This window comes from Juglans regia, chromosome 8 (assembly GCF_001411555.2).
Source record: "Juglans regia cultivar Chandler chromosome 8, Walnut 2.0, whole genome shotgun sequence".
NCBI classification, from domain to species: Eukaryota; Viridiplantae; Streptophyta; class Magnoliopsida; order Fagales; family Juglandaceae; genus Juglans; species Juglans regia.
The window spans coordinates 22,202,931-22,219,426 of NC_049908.1; the positions used below are offsets into that span (position 1 = coordinate 22,202,931).

At 33.9% G+C, this 16,496-nt stretch overlaps 1 protein-coding gene across 2 annotated transcripts; it reads right to left on the reverse strand.

Moving 5' to 3' along the window:
* Positions 1-7,812: 7,812 nt before the first annotated feature.
* Positions 7,813-15,855, reverse strand: LOC108995404 (LEAF RUST 10 DISEASE-RESISTANCE LOCUS RECEPTOR-LIKE PROTEIN KINASE-like 2.2). 2 transcript variants are annotated; one of them, XM_035692946.1, is made up of 7 exons: positions 14,929-15,855; positions 14,587-14,631; positions 13,595-13,624; positions 13,389-13,418; positions 9,489-9,509; positions 9,344-9,379; positions 7,813-9,116 (listed from the first exon to the last, which is right to left on the reverse strand). In XM_035692946.1, the coding sequence occupies exons 1-7, from the start codon at positions 15,764-15,766 to the stop codon at positions 8,002-8,004; spliced, it is 2,115 nt and encodes a 704-aa protein (XP_035548839.1). In that variant the 5' UTR covers positions 15,767-15,855; the 3' UTR covers positions 7,813-8,001. The 2 variants fall into 2 exon arrangements, with proteins under 2 accessions (XP_035548839.1, XP_035548840.1); XM_035692947.1 differs by lacking the exon at positions 9,489-9,509.
* Positions 15,856-16,496: the final 641 nt, after the last annotated feature.

A 16,496-nucleotide genomic window follows, 5' to 3' on the forward strand; every position in this document is an offset into this window, starting at 1 on the left:
TGACCATGGAAATTTTGATCTCTGCCATTAGGATCCAAGAACAACACTTAGAAAATGATCTCATCCCATCATTGGTTTCTGATTTTCAGTCTAAAGTAAATATTGTAGAATGCCATAAAACTCATAAGAACCCACTACATCAGAAATCCAAATTCAATAAGGGTAAAACTAATTATGGGAATAATTTGAAACCAAAATCTTATATTAACAAAGATGATAAAAGACCCATTTGTTTTAACTGTAACAAACCGGGTCATTTGGCCAAAAATTGTCGCTATAAGAAGAGGAAATATCAAGGCAATAAACAACCAAGATCGCCTAACCCACAGGCTCATATGGTGCTTTCCGGGACCGACTCTGTTGGAACCGATGAACGGTATGTAACCATAAGTCCTCAAGTTTATCTGGCTTGTAGTGCTACTGATTGGATATGAGACACAGGAGCCAATGTACATGTCACTTCTAACCGCAAAAGTTTTTCAACATATCAAGGTACAAGCGGCATGAAAGTGACGATGGGTAACTCCACCTCTGCACAAGTATGTGGAGTAGGAAAAATTGTACTCAAATTAACATCTGGAAATACTCTTCCTTTAGAAGAAGTATTTTACGTACCAGAGGTGAGGAGAAACCTAATTAGTGGATCTTTACTCAATAGGGCAGGCTACACATTATTATTTCAATCCAATAAAGTTATTGTAACTAAATATGGGTCATTTGTAGAGAAAGACTATGTGAGTGGTGGTTTGTTTGTAATAAATATTCAAAATAATGTAGTAGACAAATTTAATTCTAATAATAAATTTGTATTTTCTACATGTTCCTCTTCAATATGGCATGCTAGATTAGGCCATGTTAATTATCATAATATCGAAAGAATGATGGATTTAGAGATTATTCCTAAAATTCCTGTTGATTTGGATGAAAAATGTTTAATTTGTGTTCAATCAAAACAGCCTAGAAAGCCATTTAAATCTATTATAAGAAACTCATCGCTACTTGAATTAATTCATAGTGATGGTTGTTATTTAAATGGTGTCTCCTCTAAAGGTGGTAATAAATACTTCATTACTTTTATAGATGATATGTCTAAATTTTGTTATGTTTACTTGATGAAGACAAAAGATGAATCATTTAGTAAATTTGTCATCTATAAAACTGAAGTTGAAAACCAATTGGAGAGAAAAATTGAAATTATCAGGTCTGATAGAGGAGGTGAATACTCCTCTAATCAATTAGCTCAATACTGTGAGGAGAATGGTATTATACATGAGGAAACTGCTCCATATTCTCCTCAATCCAATGGTGTTTCTGAAAGAAAAAATAGAACCTTGATGGATATGGTCAAATGCATGCTCTCTAGTTCCGGCCTACCTGAGCAATGGTGGGGGGAAGCAATACTTGCATCTTGTTTTATCTTGAACAGGGTACCATTTAAGGGATCTGACAAGACACCGTATGAACTCTGGAAGGGTAGAATACCCAATATTAATTTCTTTAGAGTTTGGGGTTGTCTTGCAAAGGTTAATGTTCCAAAAATTAAGAAAAGAAAATTAGGTCCCAACACAGTAAATGCAGTATTCATTGGGTATGCTAGACATAGTTCTGCATATAGGTTTTTGATAATCAAATCAGAAGTCCAAGGTATTGATCCCAACACTATCATGGAGTCTAGAGATGCAACATTTTTTGAAGATCTATTTCCTTTCAAAAATAAATTAGAAAGATCTTTACCTACAGTAAGTTTTCCTTCCACCAGTAGTCAACCTACCATTATAAATAATCCTGATAGTGTATCTGGATTAGAAAATGAACTTGGAAGAGGAAAATGAGTTAGAAAGGAAAAGGATTTTGGACATGACTTTTATACTTATTCTATGGAGGAAGACCCATTGACTTTCAAGGAAGCCATGCTTTCTATTGATTCTACTTTCTGGAAAGAAGCAGTAAATAGTGAGATAGAATCTCTTAAGATTAATGGTACCTGGAATTTATGTGATCTTCCACCTGGATGTAAAACCATTGGATGGAAGTGGATTTTTAAAAAGAAATTAAGACCTGATGGTACTATTGATAAATTTAAAACTAGGCTGGTTGCAAAGGGCTTTACACAAAGAGAGGGTATCGATTATTTTGATACATATTCTCCTGTTACTAGAATAACCACAATTCGTGTTCTAATTGCTCTAGCAGCGATCCATAAACTTGAAATCCACCAAATGGACGTAAAAACCGCATTTCTAAATGGCGATCTAGAAGAAGAGATATACATGGATCAACCAGAGGGGTTTGTGGTTCCAAGACAGGAAAGAAAAGTTTGTAAACTTATTAAATCTCTCTATGGTTTAAAGCAAGCTCCTAAACAATGGCACCAAAAGTTTGATGAAATAATTTTATCTTATGATTTTAAGATAAATAAATCTGATAAGTGTTTATACACTAAAATAGTTGATGGTGCATGCGTAATGCTATGTCTTTACGTTGATGATATTCTCATCTTTGGTACCAATATAGATATTATTCTTGATGTTAAAAATTTTTTATCTAAGAATTTTGACATGAAAGACATGGGAGAGGCACAGGTAATTCTTGGTATTAAATTAATGAGATCTCGTGATGGTATTAACATAAATCAATCTCATTATATTGAAAAGATTCTTAAAAAGTTTGAGAGATTCGAATGCAAACCTGTTAGTATTCCTCTTGATCCTTGTTTGCATTTAAGTAAGAATTTTGGAGATCCTGTGTCACAACTGAGATATTCTCAGATTATTGGTACGTTATTGTATATTGCTAATGCTACTAGACCTGATATTTCATATGCTGTGAGTAGACTTAGCAGATATACTAGTAGGCCTGATAATTCTCATTGGAAGGCATTGGAAAGAATTCTTAAATATTTGGAAGGAACCATGACATATGGTATCCATTATTCTGGGTATCCCACTATATTGGAAGCATATAGTGATACTAGTTGGATAACTGGCACAGTAGATAGTAAGGGAACAAGTGGATATATTTTCACTCTCGGTGGAGCAGTTGTGGCTTGGAGATCTTCTAAGCAAACTGTGATTTCACGATCTACTATGGAAGCTGAATTAATAGCCTTAGATACTACCGGACATGAGGTAGAGTGGCTTAAGAATTTATTATCAGAAATTCCACTAGTTAAAAAACCAATGCCAGTCATTTCTGTTCTTTGTGACAATCAAGCAGTGATAAGTATTTGTAATAATAAACACTTTAATCATAAGAGGAGACATTTAAGTATCAGGCATTCTACGATAAGATACCTGATAAAGAATGGATACCTGACTTTGGAATATGTAAAGTCAGAAGATAACCTTGCAGATCCTTTGACGAAAGGACTGGCAAAGTCGAAGGTTATACATACATCAAGGGGGATGAGACTGAAGTCCATTAATTAGGTCACCAATAGTGGCAACCCAACCTTCCTGACTGGAGATCCCAAGAAGAAGGTTCAATGGGAAGAACAAACTATTTGAGTGATTGGATAGTATTATTAAAATATTATTATAGGTTCATCCCTAGGGTGTGAGTGCTACAAATGCAATGGCAAAGGAAAAGCGAAATGCTTTGAATGAGTCCAAGACTAAGGCGAGGTATTGAATTGCAGGTACCCTTGGAGGACTCACCTATGTGAGTGTGACTGTGGGGCCACAGTCTATGGTAATTGGGCTATTTCCTAGAGCGCTCATGAATCCAAGATACGGTGCACGACCTTTATGCACCACCTTGAAAGGAACCTGATATATGCCGTACTATGTGTGTGGTGTGGAGAAGCCTGAGTTAAAGATTCTGGTTCAAGACTTGGTTCACCATGGATCTTTCAGATGGAAACACGCTAACACTAGGTAGACGTTCAAAGCCGCAAGCTACCTCTATTGATGCATAGTACTTAGTCCAAAGAAAGAAAATTGTATTCTATTCTGTTCTTTAAAATATTTTAATCAGGTAGGGGATTGTTGGTTTTTCATCATAGAAATGATTAAAATATTTGATATAAAGTGAAAAATAATGTGAACCATTACCATTGTTCAATGTATCGCTTCGGTTATCTAGATTTTGTGTCTTGGTACTTGAACCAATGTATGCCTCTTAGGGATATGAGCCTTAACCGCTTCTCAACCAAACAAAGGGTTGTGTCCTTTGGTGAATTAGAAACCTTTTCAATGTATTCTCTAATATTTGAAAAGTTGTGACTTCTCAAAAGTGTTCATTCATTTAAGTTGTGACTTTTCACAAACACCATTTCATTTAAGTGATGTGACTTTTCACATGTACCATTTCATTTAATTAAGTTGTGACTTTTCACAAGTACCATTTCATTTATGTGATGTTACTCTTCACATGTACCATTTCATTTAAGTGATGTGACTCTTCACATGTATCATTTCATTTAAATAAGTTGTGACTTTTCATAAGTACCCTTTCATTCTCTATAAATAGGGAACCCCACCCACAAATTCATTAACTCCAAATTCTCTACAAAACTTAGAGAAACACCTCCTCCTTCTCTTTGTCTTTCTGTCTTTGGGCTTTGGCTATTTTATATCGGGTTCGAGGATCTCCTTTTGTGTGCACCGACGAGGAGATTAACGGGAACCAACGTTGTTGTATCTTGGGAGTAGACTGTCAAGAAGCCTAGTGCATGTTTAATATTGGAGGCGGCGAAATCTACTCTAAGGAAAGTGTCTATCACAACGTGCCTCAACACCGGGTTCTCTCTTTCAAATTTGTTCTTGTTATTTTACATATTCTCTAATTTACAAAGCATTTCAGAATATTTCCCAACAAGTAGTGCCCGGGAGGAGTTCCCAATGGAGAGTAGTTGGCGACATGGATGAGCCTTGCCATGCTGGAGCGTTGCCGTGATTGAGAGAAGCTGCCGGCGGAGAGATATTGTAAAAATCGTGCGGGAGAGAAGCTGGCGACCGGGGTTGCTACACTGGAGAGAATGAGAAGAGGGAAGGAGCCGTGCGAGAGAGAAGGAGAAGTACGTGCATGGGAGAGGAGGGAAGAAGAAGAAAGAGCCGATAGGTTTGGATAGTAAGGTGAGAATTTTAATTTGGTTTTAGATGAAAGTTTAAAATATTATTTTTTAATATCATTATTATTTTGAGATTTAAAAAAGTTGAATTGAGATTTAAAAAAGTTGAATTGTATTATATTTTGTTTGAAAATTTAAAAAAATTGTGATGATGATATGAGATGAGATGAGAATTTTGCGTCTCATCCCACTTATCAAACCTATCTTAATGTACATGGTTTCTAGAATATAATAAAAAACACATTTGACATTGCTACAATGCACTTCATATTTGACTGATATGATAGAATTACTGAAGTTAACATGTTAGATTATTTTAGTTTGACTAATTTAATGTGGGTCAAATGTAGATGATATTAGCTAAACTGAGAGATACACTGGCATTTGCTCTTAGAGCCACCGATCGAGAATCTTCACAAGGTAACATTTTTATGTTTTACACTTTTTTTAAAATTTTTTAAACATTTAAAAAAATAAAAAATTATTAACTCATTACAAAATACTTTATTAATCATTAAAAAAAAAAAACCATCGATAAGACTGTCGGAGCAACTCTCATTTTCCGTGGAGAAAAGAAAGAGAATGGAGAATGTGAGACTTGAGAGTAAAGGGTCCGTTGGGGGAATGAGGGAGTAGCTGAGCTGGGTGCGTTAATGCGTTGGGTGGGAATAATGGGCATTTTGGTAATAAATTAAATCTGAATGTGCATTTCGGAAAAAATATACGAGAAAGTGTGCGTTATGAAATAACCGAGTATTAAAAAGAAGAAACGGGAAGGACGTGCGACAAGGGCCTAAAACCATTTTTTTTTTCCTTCTTCTTTCTTTATTGCAATTACAATAAAAAGTCTGGTCATGCTGCTTTCACTATTCTTACACCACACAGAATATTATATTTAATTTTTTTTTCTCTCTTACGAATATGTGATGTATCGACGATAAGTAAAAAAATAAAATTAGTTTAAAAAGAATAAAATAAAAAATAATTTTAAAAAATAAAAATAAATATGATTTATGAGAATGATGACTAACAAAACTCATCGAATTATATACTTGGAAAGGAAAAGGCAACTATGGTTTGGTTTAATATTAACCCAAAGGTCTTCTTTTCTAGTCTAATTGCATGTTTGGATTGCATTGGAAAATATAACTTATAGCGGGTTTATAATTTATAACTTAAATAATAAGTTCTACTATTAAAAAATTATTTTTTGTTGGTAACCATATGTTTAAAATAGTTTTAAACATGTTATGTTTGTTTGAAAACAAATTTAAAAAATGATTTCTGAGATAAAAATGACGATTATTTAAATTTTCAAAGATTATGCATGTATTTTTGAAAGTTTGAAAATTATAATTATTTTAAAGTTGTATGTGTATTTTTGTTTGAGATTAAACATACTTTTTTAACTTATTAGAGATTAAAAATGTTTTAATACATAACATCCAAATAATTTAATTTTTCCATTCAAAAAATTTTACGACTATTTAAATACTTTTTAACACTCTTTTCGCAATCTCAAACAGGCCTTAAATATTTGGTGCTACAGTAAAGAATGGAACGGAAAGCTATTTCACAAATGTATTATCCAACGTACCTGATATGAAGGCCATACAGACTAATATTGAGACTATGGTGACACATGGCAATATTCTATTATTGGTCTACCTAACATCCGAAAATCAAAAATATAATTATTACACCTAAATTTTTAAAATTTGAAATGAAACTATTAATGCAATTTTTTTGTCTAATTATGATCCTAATTACCTCAATTAAAACCATGAAATTTTCGAATTCCATAATCCATCAAATAAAATATTTGGACCCATAAATCTCAATTGGATTTTTCCCAATTTTAGCCTATTAATAAAATCCAAAATCATCCACTAAATTTTAACGGGCCAAAAATTAAAATTCTTTGCCTATGGACCTAACTAAAATTCCAAACCAACCTCAATAAATATCAAATCATAGGCTCACCCAACATTGCTTATTAAACATAATTTTTAGCCCAATTAAATTACCCTCAATAATCCCTTGGTAATTTCACGTCGGGGTGTTATATGAACAACCACAGCTAGTAAGCATATAAAAATAATATAGACGTTAGTTTAGAATGCTGATTATTATTGGTGAACTTGTATTAATTTTGGGACACTTTTATATGGACCGTTACAATTTCAGGCACTAAAGTTGACAAATAGCATTAATTACGTTTTATTTTCTGAACTACTCCTATTGATTGTTTAGGGCAATGCTAATTGTACTTATATCCACGTGACATTCTCATCTATACATCACTTTCATTAAAAACATAGAAGAAAAGAAAAAAATTTGTAAAAAGTCATGTATTATCTACTGCATGCTATGTTTATTTATTACTACCTATTATTAATATGATCACTTCTGAATAAAATAATATTGATGCTATCACAGATCCAGATCAAACATGACTTGCTGTTACATATTGTAAGAGCACTTCCAATGGTTAATCTATATATATATATTTTTATCTGAAAAACTCATTACATCCTACTTTTCCTATTTTAACTAACTATTTTTTAAGAGTACCATTCATGATTCAACAACTTATCTAAATTTTTTATATATTTAATTTAAAAATTAAATAAATGAAAAAAAGTAGATAGAAAATAATAAAAGTAGATAGATGAAAGAAGTGAGAAAAAAATAATAGAGAGAGAGAGAGAGAGAGATGTGTGAAAATTTTATACGTGGATGAGTAGCATCAAACTATATTTAGATTGATACTATTTTTGGGGCACTGCGAAGTATATATACTACAACAAGCGTAGAAAGATTATGACCTTATATTGTCGATCTTCTCTTTTTTCGTGGGCTTGAAGCAAACTTCTCTTAAAAAAGGATAGAAAGAGATAGTTCAATTTTAGAAAGACAAATAGTAAAAATTAAGCAAGGCTTGATTCATCTGATTGAATTGATGATGAAGCTTGATTTGAATTATCTCTAGCACCCTTTATCTCTCTCTTTGGTGATGGTTGGAGAGGCTTGAGAGGAACTTGTAAGCATTCGACATCTCCTTCAAGCATTTTGACGACTTTGTTCATTGATGGACGATCGCTAGGCTTCAATTGTATGCACCATAATGCGACTATCATCATCTTCTTACATAGTTTTCTTTCATCTTCAGTAGCATCTTGAATTTCTATATTCTTTCCATCATGGAATTGATCATATATCCAAGTGGGGAAGTAAATTTGGCTTAAATGTTCTGTAGATGCATGCAAGTTCTTTCTTCTGCTCACCATTTCCATCAACAGCATTCCAAAGCTATAGACATCAGCTTTGTATGAAACGCCTCCAATATTTTTGTAAAGCATTTCAGGAGCCATGTATCCAAACGTTCCTCTTGCACGAGTCAAAGGAACGATACTATCTTCCACCGGGTACAATTTTGCTAAGCCAAAATCTGAAACTTTGGGTTTCAAATTTTCATCAAGAAGAATGTTGTGAGGCTTAATGTCGAAATGTAAAATTTGCATGTCACATCCTTGATGTAAATACTCAATCCCACGAGCCACTCCTAAAGCAATATGATATGTTTTCTCGTAGTTGAGGATATTTGCTTCTGATGAAAAAATGTGTTTGTTTAGAGATCCGTTGGGCATGAACTCATATATAAGAGCACGCTTTGAACCATGAACACAAAAACCAACGAGTTGCACTATATTCACATGATGGATCCTTCCAATGGTTGCTACTTCACTGATAAAATCTTGCCCATTTGCTTTGGATTGGCTTAACATCTTTACTGCTACAAGACGTCCACTTCGAAGTGTTCCTTTAAATACTGTGCCAAATCCTCCTTCACCCAATCTTTCCCTAAAACCTTTGGTCATTTTCTTAATTTCTGAGAAAGAGTACCTTATTGGCATGAGGTTATTTTGGCTTTGCAGAAATTCCTCAACATCATTGTACATGGATAAGTGCCTCCTTCGCCATTTATATATAAAAAATGCAATCACAAATGGAGCACCTAATACTCTGATTGCCACATGCCAATCTGGAAAGGAAAATACAAAATTAATTATACGAAAGCGATCCTATTATTGTTGCACTATCAGTCTAGCTACCTGTTGTCACCATTGTGTCGTACATTTGAAAAAATATATAGGTAGTATTCACAACCAATTACTCCATTTCAAAATTCTTGTTTCGTAGTTTAAGGAATGATTAATTTACTAAAACAATTAAAAAAGATAAAAAGAGGGAGATACATGAGATTCTTACCGAACAGTAATCCAATTAATAAACCTGCCAAATTATCTGCAAAAGAAGTAAAAGAATTAATGTGCCAACAATTGTGTTATTACCAAAGAAAACTCATCCAATTATATATAATACATCTTATATCTTTCTGGGATAGAAAACTCACATCCTGAGATTGGTATGGGTTCTGCAGGTTTGAAAAAAGAAGAAAGTTTCACGTCAGTGTCTGAATTCAATAATTAACAATTAGGCCTTAATTATTATAAGAGCGCCAGAGTAGCACCGCTTGTTTTGACCTCTAGGCTAACATTGTGTTTTTATTTTTTTTCAATTTTCTTATTCATATTTTTTTATCATTTTAAAACATTTTTAGAAAATATAAAAAAATATCAATACACTAATAGTCATTTCCTTAACTATTAAGTAAAAAAATAATTAAAAGTAAAATAAAATATATGAGGTGTCAAAATGAGGAGGCAAATTGAGTGGGCAAAGTAGTATTTTTCTTATTATAATGCTAGCTAAACTAAGATCGATAAATGTAGTCCTAATATATATCATTATAGGAATTACTACTTGTGACGAAAATAGATTCATTTTAATAAAAAATAGTCATTTTCATATGAAATAAATGAGAACAAATAAACAATTTAATGTGATATTCAAGCCTCGGGTATTTAGTAAGAATTGAGTTTCATGATGTTAAAGATAAGTTCAACGTTAATCCTTAGAATTAAGCATATGATCAATAATGGTACTGCTAATTAGAATTGGGCAATATTTTAGTTTGAAACTTGAGTATAGTCTTCATATTCATTGATGGATTGTCATGAGATGTTGAAAGTGATATTGATGACGAAGTGGCTAGCAGCTGAAATATTAAATTTGGAGTTGTGGTCAGTAATGAGTTGATAATAAACCAAAGCCAACAAAGGCTAACAATAAGCTAAAAGATTGGGTGAGGTCTGGATAATAAGTTGAGTTGAGATGAGTTAAGGTTCGGTAAAAGTTGAATAAAATATTATTAGAATATTTTATTATTATTATTGTTTTTGGTTTTAAAATTTTTTAATTTTTTATTATATTTTGTGTGAAAATTTAAAAAAATTGTAATGATTAAATGAGATGAGTTGATATTACTCTTAAGTCCAAACGGGGCCTGAGCCAACACATATAACCTTGAATCAACAATATAACTAAAATTAAGAGACTAAAAATAGGACTGAGACTTCAAACAATACTCAAAATAAACAAGAATCTAATAAAAAAAAGCTTACAGCTAATAAAGATATTCCAAATACATGATTTAAAATGAAACATAGTTGAATGATGATGAAAATTTTATGAGAGGTAAACATAGTTGAGTTCTTTTTCTACAATCGTCCTTTCTTTTTATTTATTTATTTTTTGTTAGCCAGAATTTGAGTTCTTTCAATTATGGAGCTAAAAGTCATCAGTACTAGATAGGGTAGAACACTTCTAAAGCGGTGATAAGTTATGTTCACATTAAATACATGATGAGTTATATATACTCGAGAACGTAGGTGACTTTAATAATATTATTTCAAATTTCTTTCTCTTGAAACGAGTGCCAAAAGGAAAAAATTGAACACTAAGGGCTTATTTGAGTATAAGAATATGAGATGAGAATTATGTTAATAGCAATGAAATGGTTTGTGAAATGTAGTAAACCTTATTTTGTAATATGCCTTATTTATACCATATTTAGCTTATTATAGTTAACATATATCAAATATTATCTTTGACTTATTTTGTATTTATTGAATTTTCATTATTCTTCTAACCTTGTTCACTTATATATGGCATTCTATTATTAATTTAGATACAAAGAAATACAAGTTGTTCTCTCTCTTAATTCCCTTTTAACTTGTTTATCATGGCATCAAAGCCACCGATTTCCTAGTGCTTAGAAAGTCTTATACGTAATGTGTTATTTGGTATTTTTTACCATTAACCATTTGTCCTCTAGAAACTTTTTAAGAACTTAATATATTGCTGCCCTCTCTCTCATCATCAATCACATACATCGGTTTACTCTCATGCACTGTGCGACTTGTATACTCATCGTATTTGCACAAACCACCACCACAGATTGATTCCTTGAACTATGGTCGATTTTTTGGTGCAAAAAGCACTCTGTTCTGGTCAAACATGCACCCCCACTCGCCGTCACAAGTTCCAACGCCCACTACGAATGCCTCTCCTCTCGCCCAACCCTAACATCTATCTCTCTTTGTTTGATTCCCTCTCAATCTCTCCTCTCTCTCTCTCTCTCTCTCTCTCTCTCTCTCCCCATTTCTCTCACTTCGTTCTCTCTCTTCTCCCCCTTGTGTCGCAGCCCGTCTTGCACTGCCGCTGCCAAGGCCTTGCTCCATAGGTCGTGCCGCCGCAATCCTTTGTTGTTGCCAGTTGCCGCTCATGATGTTGGTAAGTTTCTATTCATCCTTGTATCTCTCTCTTCTCTCTCTCTCTCCATCTGCAACTCTCACCCACTCTCTCGATCTTGCTTTCCAGCCATCTCCCGCCTCTCTCTTTGTTGCGTTGTAGTGTTGCAGCGGCCACCCCCACCACACACCACCAGAGTCAAGCTGCTTAAACCTTAAACGCCACTCTTTGCCTCACGCCTCAGTCCCATGTTGCTTCGCTCACTGTTTTGCTACTACCAGTGTTCCTCCCGACCACAAGCACGTTGCTAGTAAGCCCCTCGACCCTTCTCATATCTCTCTCTCTCTCTCGGTTTCGCCTATGTTACACACTCTCAATTCGACTCCCTTTCTGTTTTGGTCAGCCTCTCTCTATTTATGCATGTCCCTCTCTCATCTCCCTGCTTTGTGTTGCAACCCATCACCATCACCATCACCATCACCGCCACCACCCAAGCCTTGCACCACAACCTAGTTGCCACCAGATTTCCGTTCTGACATGTGGAGGCCCCTGTACCACACGCTCAATTGCTCCCCACCACTCCATTTTTGTTGCACTTCCCCATCACCATATCCAGTTGACCACTTCTGCAAGGTTGGTAAGAAACTCTTTTTCTTTATATGTTAAGACTGTGGCTAACATGTTTTGTGTAGTGACGAGACAATTTTAGGAATTTTTTGGAGTTTGAATTGATTGCTCAGTGGATTAATGGTTTGGTTGTTGTAATGTTTCAATGAGGCTGGATAGAATCTGGTTGTTGACTTGGAGATGGAAGTAAGCGGGTAGGCATGAAGATGAGCAATTTTGGAGTACTTGTGAGTCAATTGGTATAAAAACATGGTTTTGAAACCTGGTTGGTTGGGTGCGTTACTGCCAAATTGTGAAAAATGGATTTTCTATAAGGAGGTTTGACCTACTATGACACCAGTGTGGAAGTTGGGTCATTAGGTCATGGGATAGAAAGTTCGGGTTTTGGAGTTAACAGAAAGGTTCACCCTTGGGTATGGGTCTTTTAAAGCTTTTCATGTTAGTATTTATTTAATTTTTTAGAAATTCCACTTCTCATATTATATCTTATTATCCTCAATCACAGTATCTGTTATAACTTGTTTTAATTAACTTCATAGAATTTCATCAAAGTGAAAAGACACTACTTAAGATATGATATGTTAGCTGGATTGGAGATATATATATATATATATATAACACGTCAACCGTTAACATAAATAAATAAATATTATAAATATATTTAATATTTATTTATATATAAGTAATGCTAGATAGAAGTTTAAGAAATGCAAGTTTCAGGGCATGCAGTCCATTTAAAAAGAACCTGGGCATGCCATGAGAAAGTCACATTTTAGAGGTGGGGCCAACTTTTTTTCTAAGAATATTGTGTGGGCATTGCACATCCTGTACAAATAATTTTTTGTATATCGTGTATGTGTGTCTGTGTATGTATATATATATATATATATATTTAAATATATATACACATATGCGTTTGTATGTAATTAATATATATCTGATCTTATCTGCAAAGTTTAAACTATTTTCATGTTTTATTGCTTAAGGAATGATTCGTTAAATGATGAAAGAAGACAGAGATACAAATTCTTACCGACGTCCCCTGAGAATCCAACACAATAAGCTGCGGCAAGTGCAGAAAAGAAATAAAGGTAAGTGGTCAATTAATTTATATACAACGTGATTTAAATAATCTGATGAGTCCAATTAAATATAATAACTAGTTGTATACTACCAACAGTTAATTTTCAAATTTTCAATGAAGAGGGGAAACAATACAGTAGTGTAAGGGGATTTTACCGATGAGCCAGAACAATCCAGTATAAGAGACTGCAGCACATGGAGAAAAGAAATAAAGGTAAGTGATCAGTTAATTAATTATATAGAAAGTGATTTAAACAAAACTGTATAAACAAATCTATCCATTTATGTTACCAATAAAAAAAAAAACTAGTTCATCATGTAGACTCATATATAAAATATATATATAATTGAGTACTGAAGCATGCATCATGGTATAAAATCACTTTTGTAAAACACTGGAATATACGTAGATAGTATTAGTTTTCAAGTTTTCATTAATGAAGCTAATTTCTTAATATATACGTACCTTGTAATATACATTTAACATCTTATGGAGATATTATTGAATGAAGAAGAATCAATGGCTGCTATTATTTAATTGAAGAAAACTTTCCCAGCTTTGATGAAGCTGCTAAGAATACCTACGTATTTGTCTTTCAAATTGTCGAGATAAGATAATATGGTGGTGTTCATCAACAAGTGGTACTACTTTTGCTGTAAAAAGTGCATATTATTTACGAAAAGAGATAAAAGCCAGTCTTCAAATTCAAATTGCAAGGAAGCTGTTTGGTGTTTGGAACAAAATCTGGAAATTAACAATTCCAAATGCAGCAAAAGTTTTCCCATGGAGAGCTTGCTTAGAGGCCTTATCCACTAATTTAAATCTCTTTAAAAGAAAAATAATAGAGTCACCAAACTGTCCACTGTACTTAGAAGAAGAAGAAGAAAGTACATTAATACATGTTCTTTCTTTGACAGCAGCTTGTTTTAAGGATTTATAATTAGTACGTTGCATGCTATGGGTGGTGGCTATTACAGATGTGAAAAATATGTTTTACATGAATTTGATCAATGATTTAGAAGAGAAGCCAATGTTGAGATGGAGGATTGTCCATCTTTCCCTCCTTTGATGGAGTTTTATTAATAAAATAATATTGATGTTGATCCTCAAAAAAACAAAAAACATCTTATGGGGATTGAAAACTCACCTGCAGTATAGACCTTTTCTAGCAAGAAAATAGATATATTTTGATCTGCATGTTTTGACAAAAAAAAAAAAAGTGGAAAAAATGGGATCACATTAGCGTCTGGAATCTTCAATTAAAAATTAGGTCATTATAATGCTGCAAAAATTAGGTCATTTAAATGGGTATTGTGTCGGGTACTGCTAATTAGAATAGGAAAATACAATATATGTATGATCAGTTGGGGTGGGAAATCCAAGAATTCAGTCAAGTTTGAACAACAAATTAATGACGAGATATATCAATCAGCATATATATAATAAATATCTCATTAGAATTCTAATCTCAAATTTATTAATTACTCACCCCATAGGTAGCAAGAAACTTGATTATAGTCATCAAGGTAGCAATATTTGTATTCGCAACTTCCACAATAAATCCCATACCATGAAAGCTCAAAACCATATGAGAATACATTGCGGATGTCTGTACAGGAAATATTAGGATCAGCAGAAATTTGTCCTGGCCACGATGTTAGAGAGATTTGCTCTATCGTGCATGACTCCTCCACATCCATCACATTCGCTCCATAGCCAACAATAAGATATAAGTACCGTTTGGAATATTGAGAAAAAGAGGAGTTGGAAGAAGGCACAGATCCATTATTAATATTAGAACACTTCGTAGAAGTCGTGTCCCAATGGATCAAAGAGGAAGCCCAACTCACTGGCTTTTCACAGTTCACTATAGCCACAACTTCTGATAGTGTTTCCATTCTTGAACTGTAAATATTCCCATATTCCAGATATTGATCCCAGCCCGACAATCTCAACATACTGAAATTATGATTGTTTAGAAAATAACGAGGGATGAAGGAGTAATTATCCTCCTGAATACCTGCGTCTACAATTCGGATTGTGTAGTTGTTATAATTGATTTGGCTTACGTAGTATTTACTACCATGTAAAGAAAACAACGTATGGTTGTTGTCATCACATGAGAGTTCATACCTTTGGTCTCCGCAGTTTGGTGGATCGCCTTTTAGTCGAAATGGATAGCTGATGTTGGGGATATTGCCACAGAAAGAAGGAGGACAGTAGTGATGATTATTCTTAAGACTAGAAGCTGGAGGAACGAGGATTAGGAACAGAACGGTACTTATAAGGACCCTGAGTTCAGCAGGGAAGGCCATTCCTCTTCCCATCAACAGAGAGAGCCAGAGATCAGAGAAAGATAGAGCTACGAGGATTAGGGGAGATTTGGGCGTGGTTTCCACAGCTGTATGTAGACAAACATATATATGTAATAATGCAGATATAGGGGTAACTAAATGATGTAGGTACAGGAGGACGAGTAAACATAAGCCCGCGTTGATCAAGAGAAGTTCACAAAGAAATAGAATTGCATGGGTTGAAGGAGTCAATTGTGAAAACTGTGAGAGACGAGGCAAAATTATTATTGGTGGTGCTTTGTCGGCACCTTGCTTTCTACGATGTGGAGGAAATTGTGAAAACCAGATTACACGCCATGCATCGTATGGATTAAACGATTGTGGAGGACTACTTTTTAGTCTTTCTTTTGACTTTTTGGCGTGGTGAACCTTCCAAGAAAATGTTGGAGATTATGTCGTTTAGCCCCACTTCGCATAGACGATACTGTAAGAATTTGAAGATGAAGGAATAATCTCAATTCTCATTAATTGTAATGGCTGTATACATTTCGTATATATATGTGCAAAAGGGATCCTAACTGATTCTGACATTTGTACAAGCATGTGGTGTACTGTGCAGTGCACTACCATTTGCAGCAGAGTCTGTTACAACAGTTGCCAGAGTATTACAAACAAACCAAGATATTTACAAACGTGCCAATAGGTCATGTTTGTAGGCTATTCTAAGTTATTCCAGATGATTCCAAGGTAGTGGCAGTCGTGC

Bases quoted from the DNA above. Each gene is read 5' to 3' on its own strand.
- LOC108995404 (XM_035692946.1), bottom strand. From the start codon at position 15,766: ATGGGAAGAGGAATGGCCTTCCCTGCTGAACTCAGGGTCCTTATAAGT. The intron at 9,380-9,488 runs GTGAGTTTTCTA...CTTCTTTTGCAG, and splicing joins ACCCATACCAATCTCAGGAT to ATAATTTGGCAGGTTTATTA. The intron at 9,117-9,343 runs GTAAGAATCTCA...TTTCCTTTCCAG, and splicing joins ATTAATTGGATTACTGTTCG to ATTGGCATGTGGCAATCAGA.